The 22,452-nt window shown below is 38.5% G+C and overlaps 3 protein-coding genes and 1 long non-coding RNA gene across 6 annotated transcripts; 2 read left to right on the top strand and 2 right to left on the bottom strand.

The window, feature by feature from the left end:
- Nucleotides 1-779: 779 nt before the first annotated feature.
- Nucleotides 780-4,657, top strand: LOC109140401 (meprin A subunit beta-like). The gene is made up of 12 exons (XM_027287226.1): nt 780-794; nt 899-986; nt 1,309-1,327; nt 1,435-1,473; nt 1,642-1,667; nt 1,756-1,840; nt 2,248-2,365; nt 2,475-2,653; nt 2,987-3,205; nt 3,427-3,591; nt 3,818-4,048; nt 4,188-4,657. Exons 2-12 carry the CDS (start codon nt 924-926, stop codon nt 4,655-4,657), a joined length of 1,614 nt encoding a protein of 537 aa, XP_027143027.1. The 5' UTR covers nt 780-794; nt 899-923.
- Nucleotides 4,658-5,006: 349 nt separating this feature from the next.
- On the top strand, nt 5,007-6,368 carry LOC113747275 (uncharacterized). Its single transcript, XR_003463514.1, has 5 exons — nt 5,007-5,109; nt 5,225-5,269; nt 5,342-5,389; nt 5,462-5,506; nt 5,653-6,368. It is a non-coding gene; the product is annotated as an uncharacterized LOC113747275 (long non-coding RNA).
- Nucleotides 6,369-6,505: 137 nt separating this feature from the next.
- tomm40 (translocase of outer mitochondrial membrane 40 homolog (yeast)) lies at nt 6,506-11,943 on the bottom strand. 2 transcript variants are annotated; one of them, XM_010741403.3, is made up of 9 exons: nt 11,821-11,943; nt 11,013-11,248; nt 10,677-10,837; nt 10,220-10,321; nt 9,911-10,016; nt 8,059-8,181; nt 7,787-7,863; nt 7,551-7,653; nt 6,506-7,015 (listed from the first exon to the last, which is right to left on the bottom strand). In XM_010741403.3, exons 2-9 carry the CDS (start codon nt 11,227-11,229, stop codon nt 6,876-6,878), a joined length of 1,029 nt encoding a protein of 342 aa, XP_010739705.2. In that variant the 5' UTR covers nt 11,230-11,248; nt 11,821-11,943; the 3' UTR covers nt 6,506-6,875. The 2 variants fall into 2 exon arrangements, with proteins under 2 accessions (XP_010739705.2, XP_027142204.1); XM_027286403.1 differs by lacking the exon at nt 11,821-11,943 and adding an exon at nt 11,627-11,746.
- Nucleotides 11,944-12,653: 710 nt separating this feature from the next.
- ddx61 (DEAD (Asp-Glu-Ala-Asp) box helicase 61) lies at nt 12,654-20,945 on the bottom strand. Of its 2 annotated transcripts, none has more exons than XM_010741401.3 (13): nt 20,827-20,945; nt 19,001-19,875; nt 18,577-18,640; nt 18,316-18,420; nt 17,776-17,905; nt 17,324-17,470; nt 16,951-17,045; nt 16,738-16,860; nt 16,506-16,634; nt 15,805-15,985; nt 15,582-15,683; nt 15,230-15,444; nt 12,654-14,677 (listed from the first exon to the last, which is right to left on the bottom strand). In XM_010741401.3, exons 2-12 carry the CDS (start codon nt 19,177-19,179, stop codon nt 15,242-15,244), a joined length of 1,458 nt encoding a protein of 485 aa, XP_010739703.1. In that variant the 5' UTR covers nt 19,180-19,875; nt 20,827-20,945; the 3' UTR covers nt 12,654-14,677; nt 15,230-15,241. The 2 variants fall into 2 exon arrangements, with proteins under 2 accessions (XP_010739703.1, XP_010739702.1); XM_010741400.3 differs by having other exon boundaries at nt 20,696-20,879.
- Between the last annotated feature and the right edge of the window lie 1,507 nt (nt 20,946-22,452).

The following is a 22,452-nucleotide window of genomic DNA, read 5'->3' as shown; positions in this document are numbered from 1 at the left end:
AAGTATCTTGTTGATGGTGTGGTCCATGTTAGTGAAATAGAAACCCACAAAATTTTACACAAAGGACTTTGAAGACAACTATGCAGAATACCAGGAACTTTAACTATTCATGTAATTAATTGGAGCTTGTGGTGAGATTATTTTGGTAACTTCATATTTGACTGGGGACTTTTGTTATAGTAACATATTGTCATTAACTACTACTTTCTGATTAGTTACTGATTTTTTTGCTCAACACTCGCTTTTTTGTGTTTTCCAATATATTTTCTTGTCTTAGCTGTCAAACATACAAAGGAGTGCTGTGTAGTCTGAAGTTTAATTACACAGTAAGATACAAGAATCAAAAGGCTAAGGCCCAACTAATAAGCAAATTAGGAACTGAGACTTCCTGAAGGGAGGCACTGCTGTCTTCTTCTTTTCAGTGAGAGGTGAGCTATTATGTCTCATTGAAAAGAGACAATAAAAACTTCTGATCAAATCAAAGGACATACAACAAAGACAGCAGGATATAGTTTAGCATCAAGTCCTGGAGGCTGAATTCCACAGGTTACACCTTAAAGACAGAGAACATACAGTTCTATAGACTATATCTATGGAATTTGTTTAAGTGTTGACAACATGTAAGATTGACAAAGAACTTGTCACTGTTTTAAACAATAATCATGTAAAAGAATGTAACTTGCATGACTGGTTCTTTTGTTGGTTTTTGCTCAGTGGGTTTTCCTACCTGCTTAAAAGGACGTTCGTCATACAGTTGCAGAGTGGAAAGTCAGGCTGATAGAAGGTTGAGACAAGTAGGTATTTTCTATTCATCGTAGCTTTATTGCATTTCAGTAACTGCATATCTATATTTGAAATGTTCATGCTTCTTCATATGTTTCTGTTGCATGATTTAAAGGTTTGGTCCAAGACATCCTGCAAAGATGAGGGGCATCATCTTCCTTGTTGTGAACTTGGCAATTATATCATCATTCTCAGTGAAATCAGTAAGAGTTGATTTAATGTTACATTTTTCTGTGAAATTAAGATCTATTTTATACTACACTCAGAATGAACTAACAATAATGTTTAATTATCAGCAGTTTGATTCTGAAATTTGGATTTTATATCATGAAGCCAAATTTGAAATACTGTGCAATCAGGAGCAGAGAAAGCAACTATAATCAATAGCCACTTTTTATTAGAAGCAGGAGTAGTAGAATAGTACAAAGCAATCATGTTATTTCTTAAATTATATTACATTGTATAGCTGAGAATCACATCGTTCACATATGTTGAAATGACCAAATATGATGTTTGTTTCCATAGGATGAACCAATAATAGTGGGTAAGTTCTAAAATGTAATGTTCATTTCATTTTATTTCATAAAATAATTCATTAACTATAATTAATCAATGTTACATCATAAGGCAACATTTCATATGTCTTTGCAGACATTGGTGAAGACAAGGACATTACAGAAATAAACAAGGGTAAAGTTAAACATCTTCATACAATTAAATGGACCTTGTGGTGAGATTATTTTGGTAACTTCTGGTAACTGAGCACCTTTGTTGTAGCTTCATGTTATCTTTAAATATTAGTCATTGATTTCAGTGTTAGAAAAACTCCTAAAAGACACTTTTTATGCTTTATCTTAGATTTGGGGCATGATGATATTCTTGAGGTGAGTTTAGCATTTTTTTTTATTTAAAATGATAAATGTTGTGTTGCATAATTTTGTTTCCAATCCAATGCATTTCCTATGATCTTAGCCACCAAACATACAAAGGAGTGCTATTAACACTGAGAGCCGTCTTTGGTCGGATGGAGTTCCATATGTTTTGGACAAGAGCCTTGGTAAATCTAAATTCTTCCTGCATAATAACTCAGAATATTTGTTGTTGTTTGTGAGGACCACGCCTATGCAATGTTTACACTGTTTAGGAAAGTTACTGAAATATGTTGCAATGTTACATTTCAACCAGCATCAATCAGAGGAGGCTAGTGCCACATGTCCAGCGAAATCAGCAGCACTTTGGAGTGAAGCAAAGTTATTTGGCTGAATGTCTGATATCTTAGGTCAACATAGTTTCACACAATCCAGGTGTGCAAGACATCCCCTCCACCTGAGTATCTAGAAGGAATTGTGAGAGCAGTGCCTCAGAATAATGTACACAAAAAGAAAATATCTCATCTATTAGTTACATTTAAATTGTCATTTCTTTGTTCTTTCCCTATAACACAATTTTCATTAACAACGGAAGAGATGAATGCTAAAGGAATCATCCTGAGAGCCTTTGAGCAGTTCGGGCTGAAGTCATGCATTGCTTTCAGACCAAGGGATTCTGAGACGTATTACATTTCTGTCCAAAAATCTGGCGGGTATGTATGTATGTTTTGATGAATGTAGAACATGAGAAATTTAGCATGGTCAGGTCAGTAATGTATATGTGTGACTGTTACTGATTAACTTTTTTTATTTTCATTTTAGATGTTTTTCATATGTTGGGAAAGTAATACCCAATGGACAGCCACTCTCCATCGGGAGATTCTGTGATGAGATTTCCACCGTTGAACATGAGTTCCTCCATGCTCTTGGCTTCTACCATGAACAGTCCAGATATGACAGAGATAATTTTCTGACCATTGCATTCGAGAACATCATAGAAGGTTTCGTTAAGACTTATATTATAATATTCCTGTTCTTTACATGTCTTATGTCAAAGTGTATAAAGAGAGAATAGATAAATCCAGCAAGTACATAAGCATATTATTAACTCAGTAATTGTTTAAATAAAAGCAGCATTATCAAATGTGTTTAGAAATGTATCAATCATTGATCAAACTATGTAAAACCAAATGTATTGACACCCAATAAAACAATTATTAAATGCATTACGTTGATACTACACTATGTTGATAGGTTGAGTTTAAGAATCTAGGTTGCCGTGTATTTTTGTAATACAGTATGCTGAAACTGTTTGTTTTATATGTGTCATCTAGGTGTTAAAAATAACTTTCGAAAAGTTAGCAGTGAGTTCAGCACCACCAACGGAGTCCCATACGACTACTGGTCAGTGATGCATTATGGCAAAAATGCATTCTCCAATGGCAATGGGTCAACAATTATCACCAAAGATCCAAAATTCCAGGATGTTATTGGTCAAAGAAAGGAAATGAGTCCCAGTGATGTTTTGGAGCTGAACCGCCTCTACAAATGCAGTAAGTGATGGATGAGCCATTTTTAGGAATGCTTTGGGTTTGTTTGTTTCATTGATTTAAAAGTGTCAAATCTGTGTGAACACAATGTACATTGTCACAGTCACATTTTTCAACTAATTTTCCCTATTCCCTATTTCCAGCTCAGGAACTTTTACTTTTGATTTTATATTCCAAATTCAATTAAGAGTCCTTAATCCTGTTTTCCTCATTTACTTCTACAGACTCGACCATTGCATTTAAGATGCACTGCAGCTTTTCTAATGGGGGCATGTGCCAAATGAATCGCTGCTCACAGAATGGCACTGGCTGGCAAATGGTTATGAGTGTTTCTGGAGGTCCAAACTCTGATCACACCAATCTACCCGGGGGCAGTGGTGATCATAGTGGTAAGATTTCAAAATTTCAGAATTTAAATTTTGCTGTTGCTTATGACTGTGCTGACTTTGAATCACAAAAGCCCTAATCTCTTGTCATCTTTCTGCTGTCTGCTGACTTTCTTGTAACGTAAATCTTGATGATGTATAATTAACTTAAATTAAATTGTATGGACTGTACTCTATATGTAGATATTGCATTTGAAGGTCCACCATAACACATACCATTACATTCTAGGTCAAGATGCAGGTTACTTCATGCATGCGAGCACAGCATCAGGTAAGGAAGGAGACTCGGCCTGGCTGGAAACCAAGAGGATGAGTCCTACTAGGAAGTGTCATAACCAGTGTCTCCAATTCTACTATTACCACACTGGCAACGAGGCAGATCAACTTAACATCTGGATCAGAGAGTTTCAAGATGAGCAGGATGTCAAAGGAACTCTTCGCCTCATGGGACAGATCACTGGTAAGCTGTTTGTTTATCTGGTATTATCTGCTCTGAATGGTATTTAAGATTCTGATGAACTGTTTGAAGGATGCATCTGATAACACAGTCATTAATTTGTAAGTAATGTAATTTGGTCTTCACAAAACTCTTCCTCCAGGTTCACCAAAATCTTACTGGCAACTCCATCATGTTTCCCTGAATGCCACCAAGCACTTCCAGGTGGTGTTTGAGTCTCGTAAAGGAGCAGGCAGCTCTTCGGGTGGATTCTCAATCGATGACATTAATTTGTCTGAGACTGAATGTCCTCATCTAACCATGCAGATTAACAATTTTGGCAACCTTTTGAACACTAGTGATTTTAGAACAACCATATACAGCTCACGGCAGTACTCCAGAGGGGGCTATGCTTATAGGATTGGGATTATTCTGTACAGGTCATTTTTTGGACTGTTTGTGCAACTGTTGTCTGGTAAATATGAAAACCAGCTGGAGTGGCCTTGCGTAAATAGGCAGGTGACCTTCCAAATGGTGGACCAGAACCCCAATATCCAGCAGCAAATGTCCAAGCAAAGAAGTATCACCACTGACTTAAGACAATTATCTGATGGTAAGTTTAAAACAACATGAACAAATGTAACAGTATTTCCTCTTTGGTTATTTGCTTTTAATGTTGCTTTCTGTAAACAGGTAATTATAGATGGGACAATCCTCGGAAGTTTGGAAATTCATTTGTGGAGAATAATGAGACCATCTTTGCTGGACCACTGTTTGGCATACAACAGTTTGCATCTTTGGAAGAATTAAACTTCAGAGAGTACCTCAAGGGGGGAAGTGCCGCTTTCGTCTTCAGCTTCCAAGGCAGGCTGATGTTTTTACTGCTAAACTTGATTGTAACTGTTCTACTTGGAATAAATAAAACATGTTTGTGGATGTTTTGTTGTACAACACAACTGAAACTTTCCTGTTTTGCTAGATATCACACCTCTAGTTAATGGAAGTACTCTACCATGTCCTGAAGTGGGACCAGTGGAGGTTAAACATCCTCCCACAAACAGGAATGGAGGTCCATGCGCGACACGGTATGACATTGTGTTATCATATTAAGTAGATTTTCACCAGTTCTTACCTTATAATATGAGAACGATATCAAGTATTGAAATAAGATTTTAATATGCCTTCCAAATAATTTTACAGGATCTTCACCACCACCAAACCACCTCCTAAAAGAGATGATGACAGGTACTTAGATTTATTCTCATTAAATTTAGTATTGAAACAAGATTTGAATATGCCTTCTGAATAATTTTACAGGATCTTCACCACCACCAAACCACCTCCTAAAACAACAGATGATGACAGGTACTCAGATTTATTCTCATTAAATTTAGTATTGAAATAAGATTTTAATATGCCTTCTGAATAATTTTACAGGATCTTAACCACCAAACCACCTCCTAAAACAACAGATGATGACAGGTACTCAGATTTACTCACATTTTACACACAAACTACATTTCACCTATAAACTCCATCTGTAATAAAGCCTTTTCAAATCAGTATGAGGCATATGTCAGAAATCCTCTGTTCATGTTATTTAATTCATTTTTTTGTTCCTGTTGCAGCATTTTTGGTGTCTCTCCTGGTTTGGTGGCTTCTCCTGTCCTCACCCTCCTGGTTGCACTGATGCTCGTCATACATCGTTGATGTGTGTCCTCCATCAACATCTCACATTAACACATGGACAGGGCTAGCAAATTTGCCACTGGCTGAGAAATTAAGTGATTTTTACTTTTTATTAAATGTCTTTCTTTTTTTTTATTGCTTATATAAGGATGTAATAAGAGAGATGCAATGGGTAAAGAACTATTGGCACTATAAATCAGGTGTTAAGTATATTTGTTGGTATTTTTTTATTTGTTTGTTTGATATTTTATAGTACTGTAGTCCGTGAGACAAAAATCTGAGAGATATTTTTCATATATCAAGAATACATGCAGTACATAAACTGTATAAAGTCTGTGAAAGTTTATAGCTGCTCCTGCAATGCTTCTTGATTCACAATAGCATATTTGAGAATCATAAAAAAAATGCCTGCAATAACATGGTTTGTTTCTGGTGATGAAAAAATGCGTATTAGTATCTGAATTGAATTGTATTGCATGGATAAATCTTTATAAATCAGTACACTATTATATAAATAAATAAAAGTAAACCACTACAAGAACTTCACTTTATGCCAAATGCAATCATTGCAGTTATCTAAGGGTCTGCCTGTGGCATCTGGATTCTCTAGGTTTATCAAAAAATGATCCCTTTCACATTCAAAAAAACATTGATTACAGCAGGGTTAGGTGTATTATTCTCTGTGCTGAGTTGCATCAGCATCTTTACTATTCAGACTACATTATATTTTACAAATAATTAAGCTGTCCAAACTCTGAACCCAGTTCTTATAAAAGCAATAACAACATCCAGTTTTACAAAAAAGTAATCACATTTATTTCAATCCATCATACATGATCACCATATATTATTTCTAACCACTTACTTTGATTTTCACATCACATGTTCTCATGCATCACTGATGCCCTCTGATATACATCTCTCTAGCCTCTGGGTATATCCAATAGACCATAAAGGAAAGACATTTGTGCTACAGAATGTAGGCATGGCTTGGCCAGTCCTGGCTCCTTGGTAGGTGTCATTGTCTCTCTGTCTGCCCCAGAAATCACAGTTGTAAGAGAGTCTCTGAATGCAATTTCTAAAACTTAGTCCAGGTTCCTGTGTGTCTCTGTGCCAGTCCAAGCTGTGGCCTGTGAGCTGACTCCAGGCAGCCCCCGCACCTCTAGCCAATGGTGACACCAAAGCCACACTGGAACTTGTTCTTACGGTGGTTGAGGAAAGCCCCTAAGGCCAGTGTGAGAGGCAGCGGCAACAGTTTCTTTTCAAGGGTTGCTCCAACCACCCAGTTACTGTCAACTGTGCCTGCGATCAGGAAAGGTGAAAAAGTAAATCAATTTCCTTTAAGAACAAAACCTATATTTTATCATGCTCAAATGAACAGTCACTTAATTTTAGTGGTGAGGCACTCAGATTCTTTTCCGAAGTAAAAGTAGCAATAGTACAGTATAGTCGTTTGAAGTATTGGCATCAAAATATATTTAAAGTAACAATATTTACGGTACTCATTATGCAGAAGGCCCTATTCCACATGCATTTATTTGTATATCACAAATGTATATATCGCAACCAGCAAAGGTGAAGTTCACTTTAACTACTTTACTGCTGGGTAACTTGTTATATAATGACATATAGTTTATCAGATGGTGACATTTTGTACTAATAACCTGAAAAGTAAAGCTGTGCAATATTAAGGTAGCAAGAACAAATGTCCCTCTGAAATGTAGTCCACTAGCATACCATGAAGTAATTCAAGTACGAGTACCTCAAAATTGCACTCAAGTGCAGTACTTGAGTGAAATAATGGAGCTTTGGCTGTAGTTATACTCGGTTTATTTACCTTTAAAGAGCAAGTTAGCTTTGGGAAGGTCCAACTGGTAACCGAAGGATGTTGTGGTGTCTTGCATCCTTGTGCTGGCTTCAAATTCGACTCCTATCTGCAACTGTAGATTAGATTAGAATACACAAATTAAAAGGACAGGTTCATGAATACACTCCTCACATGTCTATATGCACGAGTATTGTTTTAAGGCAGACTTGAAAAAACAAAATGCTGCATTTTAATAATTTTAGTACCTGATCATTGGCTTTGTGATAGTATGTAGCATGAGCTCCTGCTCCCCCTAAAGTCAATGTAGCTACATAGTTGTCACCTGAACAAACGGGAAAAAAAAAAATTTAAACATCTATCACATAGATGACAAAACAATGAGATTAAATAGACATCATATTATCTACACCCTGGTCACGATACAGAAGGGTGAATTAAAGAAACTTCCAAAATTTTCATAATATCAAATTCTAAAGACGACAAAACAAAACTGAAAAATCTGAATTTTGGATTTTACCTGTGTATCTGCCCAAGAGGGAGGTGACAGTTCCTTCCTCCCCTGGTCTCCTGTGGTACACTAGCTCACCACCCAGGGCCAGTCCTGGTGTGATTGACTGGAGATAGTGGGTCACCAAAATGCCTGAAGGAAAGTGGTAAAAGAGCTTCCATTATAGTCTCTTTTCATCCATGTGTGTATGGACAAGAAGAGACTCTCAGGTCTTCTAGCTCTTCTTTATTTGTCCAGCTTTTCACGTTCTGCCTTCGGGATGTCCACATCATATTGAGTTCTACATGAGGCACCACTGCTGTTTTCTGATCCTTAACCATTAGCACTATAACAAACCTCAATATCTTCTTGACACCGACAGAAATGCTCCAACTACCTTACTAAAAGAATCATCTGGACTCCACAACTTTGCTTATACTACTATATTTATATTGTGATATTGATTTCAACTGTATCACCCAGCCATAAACAAGACTTATATTCTATTATCAGGGCTGAACAGTGCGGCATATAGGTCACACATGCTATGAAAAATAAACGAATTAAATTGCTGTAGTGGCATGTGATACAGCTTTGGGATGAACTTGAGACAGAATTGCTTGGTTGTGTGAGGTGAATAGATGCTGCATCGTTATTCTAGCTGTGTTCTGTCCCGTAATTAAAAATCATGTTTCGAGCTCCGTTCATACATCCAACACCAATACCCACAATTCCTAGGGAACATTTCCATAATTCCTTTGCGGAGTCCATACATATACATACATGTAAATACCACATTCAGACGATGTGTGAACGCACCAGACAAATAGGTAGCAATAGGTGGTAAAATCATCATAACTCATTTTCAAGCAGTTTGGTTTGTGCCAGATCCCTGACATGAATTTATGATTTATAATACGGGATATTCAAAAAAATGAAATTAAAAATGCAGGTGTTCATACCTAAATACTTTCTTATGGAGACAGTGACAGTAATAGTCAGTTTTTGTTTAGAATTTGGGGAAAAAAATTAAGGTGTACCGTATTTTCCGCACTATAAGGCGCACCTAAAAGCCTTCAATTTTCTCAAAAGCCGACAGTGTGCCTTATAATCCGATGCGCCTTATATATGGATCAATATTATTTAATCATGGCTACCGTAGTCAGGGGGCGTTGCCAAAGTAACCATAGACATATATACGTAGACGCATTGAGCGCTGAATCGTACGTCGACGTCGCCTCCATTTTGGATGTGGCGAAGTAGAGCGCAACCCTTTTCCTTGTATTAGTTTACGGGCAGATCTGCCACATCCAATATGGCGGACGCGTTAACGTATCGCAGCAACGGACCAACCTGCTCAATGAGGCGTCTATGTATATATGTCTATGTATATATGTCTATGTATATATGTCTATGGAAGTAACAGTGGTAAGAACGGTAAAGAGGAATTCCAGTCCAACACCATTTGTGTCGCGAAAATACTACGTCACTGACATTACCTCGGGAAAAATAATAAAACAGCTGTTTATTCATTTTGTGAACGGAGTTGTCAGAACGCTGGTTTGTATTCTGTTAATAAAGTTTGATTGAATTATCTGACTGTTTTGTTGACATTCCCTTTAGCGCAGCTACATCTAGTGGATGCATAACGCAACCCAAGCCACTACTGTAGTTTCTATTCTATGCGCCTTATAATGCAGTGCACCCTATATATGAAAACAGTTTTAAAATAGGCCATTCATTGAAGGTGCGCCTTATAGTGTGGAAAATACAGTAATTACAAAAAAAAAAACACTTAACTTAAATGACTAGGTAAATTAAATAAAGTCAAATTTAAGTAAGTAAGTAATTTCTGAAAGCTTATTTGTGAAAATATACATACCAGATCCAACAAGTACGTCTGGATTTCCGAGCGTCACTGCAGAGGTGAAGTTCTCACCACGATACTCCATGTCACACTGCCAATTCACAAACTTCTGCTGCTGAGTCTGCAACACACAAAACGTAGAGTCCAGGTGGATTCACGGAGTAAACTCTGATAATCTACCTGTGTGTGTGTGTTCTGACTTTGTTTAATTCATCTACCCAGCTTCTAAATCTGAGTCTGACTCGCACTTTATGTGTGAATCCACGCTAAAAGCTGAAAAAAAGACAACATCTCAGATATTGCTCCTTCTATAAGTTTACATACCTGGATGGCTATTTTGGAGCGCACAGCAGACGTGAGCTGGTGAATGATCTGTGCATTCAGACTGCCAGTATTGTCCATATCTCCAACCATGACTGGGAATGACTAAAGTGAACAAAACACACATTTGTTAGCTTTCAAGTCATGTATGTGGATAATAATTTAAACATTGCCTTCTGTATTAAAAGGGTATATGCAAGGGTATAGAGATCTTTGGGGCTACCAAAGAATGAATAACAAGAGTTGAAAAAAATCAGTTTTAAATCCTAAATGAACATGTTAAACCTTTTGAACAATTGAACTTTTGTTTGCCCATTTCACTGTCCAAACAACCAACTAAAAAAAAAAACACCAGACTATATTTAGACTTAAACCATGAGTAGGAAGATTTACAACCCAAAGCTATAAATATCAGCTTCATTTTAGGGGTTTGTGGAAGTGAAGTGAAAATGATCATTACCTCTGCTGGTCCAGTCTGTTTAGTGCCAACATAGGTGGAACCAAACCGATAACCAGATTCACCCAGGGTACTGAGGGTGACAGTATGGCTGACCTGGAAGTGGTTACTCAGGCCTTTGTTGACCACTAACCGCACCCCTTCCATCTGCAGAGGAAACACCTCTGAAACAGAAAAAAACAAACAAACAAAGATCTTTGTAATTCAACATCAGATAATTATGTAAGCCCACACCAATATGACAATGACACCGTTATTACAACACCATGACTATCACTTAAAAGTTGCCATGAACTGTCTTAAATGTATCTTTAAAAGTAACTTATCACATTTACTAACCTTTACATTTGCGGTGGCACTCCTCGTATGTGCCCGGGTTTGGGAGCGGGGAATCTGAACCTGCTGCCTCTTGGCCAGATCCAGATGTTGGAGGGACGGAAGTCACTGAGGGCATAGTGAACCCTGGAGGGACTGACACCAACCCCGGGCCCCCTTGACTACCTCCAGCTGCAGCTGGGGCAGGACTGGGGGAGGCGGCAGCCAACACACTGCCCATACTCTGAGACTGCAACAGACTAGGAAAGAGATAGACAGCTGATGAAAAATGCATTCAACTCATTAATTATAATCACATTGCTGGACTGTTACAATAATCCCTGAAAAGGCCGGTCCTAATTGGATCATTCAAATGATTGAGCACACATATAGCCACTCTCCACACAGTATATATCCCTCGGCGAGCTGCAGTGAGTGATCTGTCCTCCTCTCCTGTGACAGTACAGAAGGTTGGTTGTAGCTAAGGCCTAGGTTAGTCTGACTGCCGGCATAATGGATAATAACAGCATTAGATATCAATGCATACACCCTGATAAACGCAAGAAATATCCAACTGCAAACGTGTGGTCTGCTACAGGGGCCAGCATTGGAGATTAGCCAGTACAGCAGCATTTAACCTGCTAATGGCAGCTTAGCAGGGTTTGTTGGTTAGCTCGGTGGCTAAGGTAGCCATGTGGAGTCGACCACGAGACTGGTTCGTCTCTCCACGGAGAACACGGAGATTTAAAAACACGACATGTGGCGAATAAACACTAATAACTATTATTTTTCTATGTATGTACTCGTGCAGTATTATGGTTTAGGTACTCACGCTGACGGGTTTGGGTCCAGGGGAGGGGGGTAGTTCAATACCGGTAAAGTTCACGACAACGTCCGTGACCGTAGTTTGACAAGTGCCCGCCTATTTCCAGTGAGTCGCTCATTGATTGGCTGATGTAAATAACACTCCAACTGTCATTGGTTGAAATTACAGCCGGGTCAGCCCGCTTCTTGCTGACGTAGGGCACGGTTCATTCGCCCAACACTGGTTTCATTCAATCAGCCACTGAATGACATTCCAAGGGTACACTTATTTTAGGGGCTGAAGCCACGATTACATCCACGAAACTATAGAAATAAACCGAAGCATGGATGTTGATGATTTGTGAACCTTTTTAAGATTTACATTTACACTAATGGTATTTAATAAATACAATAAAATAAACATGAACTATGAATCGGTGTGATTACACTTTTACTGAAATTGCAACTATTGTAGCAGAAGCTGTTATTTATATTTTATATCTATATATCTATCTATCTATCTATCTATCTATCTTAGTGTATTCATGTCACTGTTCATACTGTATTTATCTTGCTATTATATTCATATTTAATTATTACCATACTTATATTTATACTAATAACTCCATTTACACTGTGCCATATTGCCACACAGATGTCTTTAGCTTGTATATTTTCAGATTTGTATATTTTATACTTCATGTCTATGCTGTTTGGAATAAGAAGGAAACGTAATTTCAATGCTCTGTATGTCCTGTACATATAGCAGCACTGACAATAAAGCTGACTTTGACTTTAATTAGAAATTCTAATATTAAACATTTACACGTTTAACAAAAAAACAAAAAAAAGCATAACAAGTTAGTCATTTGGACTTTATTTCGAGGTGCTGGCATTGATACACGTAACAGAATTCCTGCCCGTCTGTCTTTCTACTGAAAGAAACTGGTCATCAAGTCATAAAGGTCGTTCTTTCTCCAGAATGCAGTGATGGGACAAAATGGTCACAGGTTACAAACCCACTCCTATCACGTCATAATTTGAATGATGCTTGCACGAAAGGCAAAAACAATTGGGGAACCAACATTTCTAATCAAAAAAGGGGAAGTCCTGAGTCAGACATGAAATGAGTTAAGGCTAATGACTCTTTAGAAAGCGGGCGCACACACACAAAACACACACAACATTCCCACAACATGCTGGTACATGGCAGTAACACGATGGTTAGCCAAAGAAACAATGTTTTAAATTCAAGACGTACATCTTTTGTGACATTGTGCTGAATTCAAGTAGTCCAGCAGTAATACGTTCATACAAGAAGAGCAGTACAAGCTGGTCATATGCACAATTTGTTAGAAGACAAATTAACTTGCTACACATGAGGAAAAAAAATCCGCAAATCCTTTTCAGACTGTACTTGTGCTTTTAAAATTAAGTAAGAATTGTTTGGGTGCCATTTTATCTACAATACAAAGTTGGGACAATGTCCTGAGTACGGTAGAGGTTGGAGGTTAGACTAAGGCACTTTGGAGGGAAGAAGGGACACAGAAACTACATTAAGATGGCTGAACAAGTTGGCCAGTTTTAACATGTCAACTAAGGCCTCTCATCCTGTAATATTTACGGGTAACTTCAAGACCTGAGAAAATGCTGCCTGGTGTTAAGGTTTTAAAAAAAAGGGAACAAAGAAATTTCACAATCAAATACCAAGTTATTTGTCCTTAGATTTGTGCTTTGACAAAATGCACTATATATTGTCACTGACAGTGACTTATAGTTTCTGTTTTCTAACTTTGGTTCCCCTTTGGAGGATGTTAGTTCGGTTAAAATATGGACGTGTGTATTGTTTCAGTCACTGCATGCCCAAATGTTTGCAATAAAGTTACTGAGCAGAATATTTTCATGACCCACAGGAATGATAGCCAGAGCTACAAAAATAACTCCACCCAGTGGCTACATTATTAGATACACCTAAAAAATATAGAAATGCAAATAATAAATCAGCCATACAGTGCATGAAGGCATGCAGACATGGTCAAATTAGTTAGCTGTTTGGACCGAACATCAGAATGGGGAAGCAATGTGTGTCACAGAGGTACACAGACAAAGAAAACTGAGGTTAACCAAAAATGCACAACAGATGACTGGAAAAAATGTCACGCGGTCTTGCAAATCTTGATTATTACAGATGGTCGGTCAGAACACACTTTGGACCTTTAATATTAACTGAGGATTATTTAAATGCCAGTGCCTTCTTGAGTACCATTTTCCTATTTGCCTGACAGTCATCAGATTTGAAGGCCACAGTGCACGTTTGAAACAAGGCTGAACACCACATGAAGAATTCAGGCTGGTACGATCCAGTACTAAAAAGGTGTACCTAAAAAAGGAGCCACTGAGTGTAAATTTGTTTCCTTTAAAGCATCTGCTTAAAAGACATATCAGCAGGATGTGACCATGTATAGTTCATCTGCACAGCAAAGATGTGAGGTGGGCTTTTTCCCTCTAAGTCTACCTTTGGTTTCACATTTTTATTCTTACAGCAAAGTATAAAAAAAAAAGTTTTCATCTATTGTCAAGAGTGACTAAGTTCAATGACAGACTTAACCATTAGCCCAAATCACATGTACAGAGACCATCACTGGTAGCATGACTGAAAGTTAAACTGATTCAGGTGGCAGTTTTCAGTGGGAAAGATACCAGTTTACTAGCATGTGCACAGACAGAACAGACAGACAAATTGCTGTAAACTTAAACTGGAAATGAAAATAAATCTAAAATTGACCATTTTGGTGGCAAATTGGGGGGAACAGAAATCTTCTTGGAATCTTGTTTTAAGAAGCATCACCGATATCGTGTGATGAATGCCAGACACCACGTTTCTCCTGGAAAACAAACCACAAAAGAAAAGTTAGAATTTCCAATAACCACTATGTGAAAGAGAGCTTCAGCAACCCTGCAGAGCAGACAGCTGGCTGTGTGCGCTGATCAGCGTTATGAAAATCCATGTTGACTGCTATTGGGCAGCTTGAGGAGACAGCCCTCAACCCGTTCACCTTTTAATCCTGTAAAACTTCATTTAATCCTCTTGATGAAAGAGGATATTATCCATTAGCAAGGTTAATATTTGTTCTCGTTCAAGCTAGAGTCCTCAGACTAGTCATTATTTATATACATACAAACTAAATCTTGTTTGATTTTATAGTTGCAATTATTAACATATTTGACAAAGTAAGTAACTAGAACCTGCCCTTTATTCAGTGGCCAACCACCAACCACGTATGGGGCTGTGCATCAGCACTTTTTCATATCATATTGTCTACTTGTAGACAAAAGCATATAAACCCGTCTAGTCTACTAGAGATGTGAACAAAAAAAAAAAAAAAAAAGGTTTATTTCTGGTCATGGCTAGTTTGAGAGCTGTTTGAAAAACTGACCATTCAGGCTGCTCACAGTTCCTTGTTTTTGGCTCCGCCTTCGATGCCATCCTCATCTGGGTCAACAGAGTGAAACTCTGCCACGTATAGGCTCTTATCGATGCTGCCGGGGATGGGCTTGATTTCAGTAACCAGCTGATCCTCAATGTTCTTCAGGTTGTAGCGGTCATCTGAAGTTATCAGATTGATGGCCAGACCCAGGTGACCAAAACGCCCTGAGAAGACAGAGACATAATGTAGCCATTAAGTACTGATAGTAGTGTCATGGAGTGGACATGCCACATTTGAATAGTGGTAGCTGAAAACACATTGTTGAGAGTGTAAGGATTTATAAAAAAGGATGAATCCTCACCCGATCTGCCAATGCGATGCAGGTACGTCTCTGCACTTTTGGGGAAGTCAAAATTGATGACCACATTTACTGCCTGGATGTCGATTCCCCGAGTGAATAAGTCTACAAGACAATATGAATATTAGCCAACCATGTGACCACTGAGGACTTTAATTTGTGCTTTATTTAAAAAAAAAAAAAGAAAAGAAAAAAAAGAAGGTATTTTCAAACTTTCTTCACCCACCTGTGCAGACCAGGTTTCTGCACAATCCATTCCTGAAGTCATGGAACACACGGTTCCTGTACTCCTGCATCATCTTTGCATGAATGTAGAAGCACGAATAGCCCAGTTGGGTGATTTTCTTGGCCAGAAGCTCAACCCTCTGGGTGGAGTTACAGAAGATGATCGACTGATTGATCTGAAGCTGTAATACAAACATGGATTTATGATTAATGACTGAAGGGATACTACATTTATGAACTAACCCAGGCTCTCTATGATAAGTCTCAGGGATTCTATGGGACCCATCTCAGCTGTGGGTTGTGCTAGGGTGGCCAAACAGCAGCTGGCACTTCTCGGTTCTTTGCCAGGATATATGCGGCTCCTGTCATTCTGTTGTCCTTATTTAATTTTGAATCAAGTTTTTATTTATCTTATGTAAGCCCTAATGTGAGCCAATCTCTTGAATTAATAGAACGAAATGCACACTTCAGAGGACCTTTACCCAAGTTTGTTTCAATGATATTTTGCAAATGGGAGTAAGCAATTTGGATAAAATCCTAAATTACAATACATGTAATTTTATACTAAGGCATCAATATATGTATATAACAATATAGTACAATGTTCAACCAGAGAAGGCAGGCTGGTATCAAGTTACTTTCTAAAATGATACAGCTTTTTTTAGGCTCTTAGTAAACAACTGGTAGGCACTGAACACTCACCCTAGAAAACAGTGTGTTGAGACAGTGGACCTTCTGTCTTTCAGTCACATAGGCATAGTACTGAGTGATGCCCTTTAACGTCAGTTCCTCCATCAGGTTGATCTCATAAGGTTTCTTCAGATGTTTGCTCTAGACAACAACAAAAAAAATTCACATCATGTATTATGAAGCCACAACAAGATTTTAAAATGTTCAGCTCTTCAGAGAATCAGACCGCTATTTGAATTCTCACCATGAATTTTTGGACACTGATGGGGAAAGTAGCAGAGTAAAGCAGGATCTGTCGTTCTCTTGGCAAGAAGGCGATAATATCTTCAATCAGCACCACAAAGTCTTGGGACAGCAACTTATCTGCCTGAATAAACCGATATTTAAAGAAAGCCAGTTTAGAAAACACAGTCAACAATATTTAAAAGTGAATTCAGAAATAAAGAGTCAAACTCACCTCATCCATCACCATCATTTGGACCTTATCCACTTTTGCCACACCCTTCTTCATCAGGTCTAGTATCCTGCCTGGAGTTGCAATCACTACATGCACTATTAAGAGAGAGATAGAGAGTTACAAACGGAAAATGAGAACTGTTGCACAAAAGACACTGCTAAAATGAGGTCAATGAGTGTTTGTCATTGAGCGGCATTTTGAGTAGTGCTGTTGGCATCAGTCTTTAAGAAAGAAAAAAACAAATGAGACTTTAGAGTGACAAGATAAAATGCATCACTGGGCATTAGCTTCCAGGAAAGAATTACTTTTCTACAATCTTCTTCATGGAAACAGTCCTCTTTATTATCTTGAATATTAACAGCACGACAAGTACCTATCTCATCAAGACGCATGATATCATCCCTCAAGTTGGTGCCACCCGTCGTCGCCATGACCTTGACCCCTCCGAGGTGCTTGCCGATCTGAATGCTGATCTGGCTCACCTGTAGGGCCAACTCTCTTGTTGGCACCATCACTATGGCTGAATTGAGACAGAAATGGGAAGGGCTGATGAAATGCAAGGGTTGGTGGGATGCATGGAGAAAATTAAATAAAGTGGTGCTGAAAAACATTTATAAGCACACTTTATATACTCAGACCAAAAACCCCACTCACTAACAGTAGAAATAGGTATAGATCAGTGCAGGAGTCATATTTACTCCATAGCTTCACTATAATTTTGGGGAAAAAAATACAGCTCACAAAGTTGGGCGGTTGAAGATGTATATCTGTTCACACTGCAACAGTTTTAAAAATAGCACCATCAGGGAGTCCGCAGACACTCACCCTGGATGTTATCCTTCTTCAGGTCTATTCTTTCCAGGAGTGGGATGAGGTAGGCTCCACTTTTTCCTGTGCCATTCTTGGCCCGAGCCAGAATATCTCTGCCTGACAGAGCGATAGGGATGCTTTCCTCCTTTAGTCAGAGAGACAAGTCCAATGAGTACAATGAGCAAGAGTCATGGGACATGGCAGCTTTTTTGGGGAAATAAGGCAAACAATCATGAAAATCTGTTGTTGTTTATGTTGTTCAGATTTAGGAGAGAAAAGGGAGACCAAATCAAGTTTTTTGTTGCCCCACACTTATTAAAGGCATAGATGGGATCCTGTGGTGGTGGTGGTGATGCAGGTAGTGACGAATGTCTTCATGAAAATGTGAGAATAACTGAAACCCTGAACTGTTCTGGGCTTTAGTGATTGCAGTTCATGTTGTAATTGTGATTCACGAGAGAAAGGGGGCCTGTTGAGACATTTTAAGACAATCTCAGGGCCTGAAGTTCACTTCACAAACAAGAGGGCCCCAGGCTCTAACATTCTTTCACTTACCTGGATAGGGGACGGTTTCTCCCATCCCATTTCAAAGATTCCCATTAGAAGTTCCCGCTTTAGGCAGTAGTCTTCAAATTCATTTCCCTTAGTTGATGTCACATCCTGGCAGACCAGAGCAGAAACATGATTACTGTTTGACAGTAATGTTGTGAGAGAATTCGAAGTCAATGCAGTTAGTGAAGCTAAAACATTCCAAATTCAGCCAAAAAAATAAACAATCTGAATAATTATGTCAGCCTGAACCAAGAGCTGCCTTACCGAAGTTTTCATCCTGGTATCTTTTGGAGGAAGTTCCAGGCACTTCTTCCAGTCATCACCAAACCTTTGTAAATTGTAAGAAACAAATAAACAACATGACAAAGGACAGCTCTGAAAAATATAATGAAACCCAAACTAGAGATTTTTCCAAACCCAAAACTACTTTTCCATGTATATTATTTACACAGACTGGGATGCTGGCGACAAAAGGAGTAAAATGTGACGCTTTGAAGATTCTCATCTTCTTTTTTTGGTGTTAACATAGGTTTGTTACGTAAGAAACACATCATTAAAAGCTTTGTTCTCTGGGAAGAAACTACATTTATATTCTTTTTGTTCTCCAAGTAAGATGTGAAACTACAGAAGTGATACAGTCTAACATTATTCAACACACAAGTGAGCAAATGTATGGAACCAGTCTTACTTGATGCCCCCACTGCTCTGGGGAATGCTGCTCATTTTCTGGGTGGGACCGAGTTGCTGGGCAGTTCCAAAGAGTCCTGATTGTTGTCCAGCTGGCTTAGTCTGTCCTCTGAACTGCCCATTTGCTGGTTTGTTCAATCCAATCATTGATGCTGGGTTTGCTGTTCTTGCTGTAGCCATGGTAATGTTCCTCAGAGTGTTATATCTTTTCACTGATGTGTTTCACTTAATTGCACCCGTGTAAAAAAACAAAAACAAAATCCCAACAACCTAAAAAAAAAAGTTCTCGTATCTTTCCTCTCTAAAGAATGTTTTGTGTTCAGACGTTCAGACCTCTTGAAAAGAAGAGGTCTGCGTATGAATTCTGTCTATTTACAAGACAACTCTCCAAAAAAGGGAGAAATTAACATTCACATGAATAAATAAATCAAAAATGTGACCACCAAAAAAAATCTTTTTTTTTTTTCTTTGTAAGTTTGTCAGAGTATTCTTATTATTGTATTGTTGCTGTGATGATGATCCAGAATTTTCGCCGCGTTCTTCGGGTCTCTTGGCTTTTTTTTTAAGTCCAAGTGCTATGTTCATACATTCAAAAATGGCGAGTAGCAAAATACGATCTGCTTGGTCACGTCTCAGACTATTCTTCTGATTTGTTCCTTGGACATCAAAAGTCTTCACAATGTCTTTGCTGGGGGGGCTTAATACTGGCTCAAAAAAAGTCACTCCAGCAATCTTTTCTTTGACATGGACAGTCCACTTTAAATGTCTCTGTGGGTAATCTTTTTCCAGTTTCCTTTACACTCCTGCAGCAAAAGTTGAGATGGCAGTCTGCAAAGTGCTCTGGCAATTGCCGATCAACAGAAAAATCCAGGTTACCTGCCAGGCAATAAAACAATCGGGGATGGTTATTTTAATATAAAACACCACCACACTGAACAGCACTGATCAACCTAAACTAACATTACTCACTAGTCACTGGAGATTAATAACATAGCTACATATTATACGTGTGCATTATCAAAGTGCAGCTTCAATAAAGTGGGATACAAATATCACCCTGTTCAGAAGAAACATCTAATTTTAGCAACAGCTAGACCGTAAAAGTTAACACGTACACTTTCGTCCAAATTAAATTAAATTAAAAAAGGCGATAATTAATAGTAGAGTAAAGAGCGGAAAGAGTTAAATGAACAGCCAGTGTGGTTTTGTTGTTATGCTACAGGTTAGAGCTAACCTAGTTGACGACAGACAAAAGTTATGCTCAAAGAAAGCCACCGGACGTTTAACCACGTTGAACAAAAATACAAACTAAAAAAATAAATAAAATCACAACCATTAGATAAATTCGTCCCGTGTGCTGATCTTCACTGATCCGACAGCAAAGTTAGGTTTAATTAGCACGCCTGTAAGCTGCGTTTAAACTTTACGCATAGCAACGTGGCTTCGAGCGTACAGCTACGCAGGCTAACGTTACCGGGAGCGAGCATGCTTTAAAATCTTTTTTTTTTTTTTTTTTAAATCGACAAACATATGTAGATAAAGCGAATTTATCCGGAGCCTCTCGGGTTTGAACCTGTTTTATATTTTTTAAAAAACTGTTTTATTCAAACGATTAAGTTAGCATGCTGGTGTTAGCCTAGCCACTGTGCGTTAACATCAACGGTTAGTCGAGAAATAAGTCGGAGCAGGATGCTACCTTCACTTTGCCACATCCACCCAAAGTCTCCTCGTTGTGTCGTCGCTTAAATGTTATACCAGAGAGTTTCCTTGACAATTAAATAGTCGCTTGTTTCGAGAGAAGAAGGAAGGGAAGGAAAAAAAACACACCGAGTTATCACTCTTTTGTCTCTTCTTTCACAATCTCGGCGATTCAACATGGCCGCGCGCTCGCTTTTTGGGCTGGTTGTTTGCTCCGAAGGTCCCTCCCACTGACCAATCACAGCGAAGCTTTCAAATTCAGCCGACCAAAACAAGACAAAGGTGAGAGGAGAAGATCACAAAATCAGTAAGATCAGAATACTGACAATGATTGTTTGGGACCCCAGACTAACATGAAGGGAGCATGTGAAGGGCATAGTGGAGTAAAGTAAGAAAGTCTTTAATGTAATGAGGTGTTTGATGGGATTAGAATACTTTACTTCATTCAAATATATGTCCATCCTAGAGATATTTGGGAGATATTTGCTCGAGAGCATGGTGAGTATTCTGCTGGAAGAACATAATAAGATTGTAATGAGAAATGTAAGCAACAGGGTTTCCAGGGACAGGATCAATGCTGGAGACAGTGTCAGGCCAGTCAGTGGCAGACCATTTTCATATATATTCTGAGCATGCCCCCTTATTCAATCATATTGGCGAGAATTTGCTGGAGAAAAATATGGACAATCTTTGGCCTAGCAGCGTGATGTTCTTCAGAAATCCATAAAATCAGCATGTATCATGAAGGGAGCATGTGAAGGGCATAGTGGAGTAAAAAACTAATGTAATGAGGTGTTTGGTGGGATTAGTATACTTTACTTCATTCAAATATATGTCCATCTTCTTCTTCTCCTTTTGGCTTTTCCCTTCATGGGTCACCACAGCGAATCAGTTGCCTCCATCTAACCCTGTCTTCTGCATCCTCTTCTCTCACACCAACTACCTTCATGTCCTCTTCCACTGCATCCATAAACCTCCTTGTTGGTCTTCCTCTAGGCCTCCTGTCTGGCAGATCAAAACTCAGCATCCTTCTACCAATATATTCACTATCTCTCCTCTGGACATGTCCTAACCATCTCAGTCTGGCCTGTCTGACTTTATCTCCAAAACCTCTAACATGAATGGATGCTACAAGAAGCTTCTGTGGATTTGGAGATACTGAATATTAAGATCTAGTCCAGGAGTTTTACAGCTATATACACATTTATACAGAGACAACAGGGGCAGCAGTGGTTATTCCTGGTCATCAGACTAAGGTTTCCATGAGAACATCAAATGATTTAAGTGTATATGCAGTTGAATTATGTGCACTATTTTTGGTGTTTGAGTGGGTGAAAGACATAGCAGGAAGGAAAGTACTCATCTGTAGTGACTCAGCATCAACACTGTCAAGCATTAAAACAGAATCAGCCAGAGCACACCAAGAAATATTGTATGAAATACTGTTAAAAACAAAATTCAAGGCTGGTGCATCAGGGAAAAGAAATAGCATTCATGTGGGTACCCACACATTTAGGAATCCTTCTCTATGTTTGCAAGTTTGCAAACAATGCAGTTAGAAAAGATGATGTGGAAATTAATGTTGAACTATCAAAATCAGGGGAGAAAAGCCTAGTCTGGAGGGAAATGAACAAACAGTTCCAACAATATTGGTATAATCAGACAAAAGGATCAACGTGAAGTAGGAGAGGTAAGATATAATGGAGGTAACAGAAAGGAACAAGCAATCATGAGCAGATTAAGAATAGGGCATAG

Source organism: Larimichthys crocea, chromosome XIII (assembly GCF_000972845.2).
Source record: "Larimichthys crocea isolate SSNF chromosome XIII, L_crocea_2.0, whole genome shotgun sequence".
Lineage (NCBI taxonomy): Eukaryota > Metazoa > Chordata > Actinopteri > Sciaenidae > Larimichthys > Larimichthys crocea.
Note: the sequence above shows the minus strand (reverse complement) of the source record. Positions and strands in the feature narration are given on the sequence as shown.

Excerpts from the sequence above, each read along its gene's own strand:
- LOC109140401 (XM_027287226.1), top strand. The coding sequence starts at position 924 with ATGAGGGGCATCATCTTCCTTGTTGTGAACTTGGCAATTATATCATCA. Across the intron at positions 1,841-2,247 it reads TGTTTTGGACAAGAGCCTTG|AGATGAATGCTAAAGGAATC; the intron begins GTAAATCTAAAT and ends TAACAACGGAAG. Across the intron at positions 2,654-2,986 it reads ATTCGAGAACATCATAGAAG|GTGTTAAAAATAACTTTCGA; the intron begins GTTTCGTTAAGA and ends TGTGTCATCTAG.
- ddx61 (XM_010741401.3), bottom strand. The coding sequence starts at position 19,179 with ATGGCTACAGCAAGAACAGCAAACCCAGCATCAATGATTGGATTGAAC. Across the intron at positions 17,046-17,323 it reads CATGCGTCTTGATGAGATAG|TGCATGTAGTGATTGCAACT; the intron begins GTACTTGTCGTG and ends CTCTCTTAATAG. Across the intron at positions 16,635-16,737 it reads TCAGTGTCCAAAAATTCATG|AGCAAACATCTGAAGAAACC; the intron begins GTGAGAATTCAA and ends GTTGTTGTCTAG.
- tomm40 (XM_010741403.3), bottom strand. The coding sequence starts at position 11,229 with ATGGGCAGTGTGTTGGCTGCCGCCTCCCCCAGTCCTGCCCCAGCTGCA. Across the intron at positions 10,838-11,012 it reads GTGCCACCGCAAATGTAAAG|AGGTGTTTCCTCTGCAGATG; the intron begins GTTAGTAAATGT and ends TTTCTGTTTCAG. Across the intron at positions 7,654-7,786 it reads ATCACAAAGCCAATGATCAG|TTGCAGATAGGAGTCGAATT; the intron begins GTACTAAAATTA and ends TCTAATCTACAG.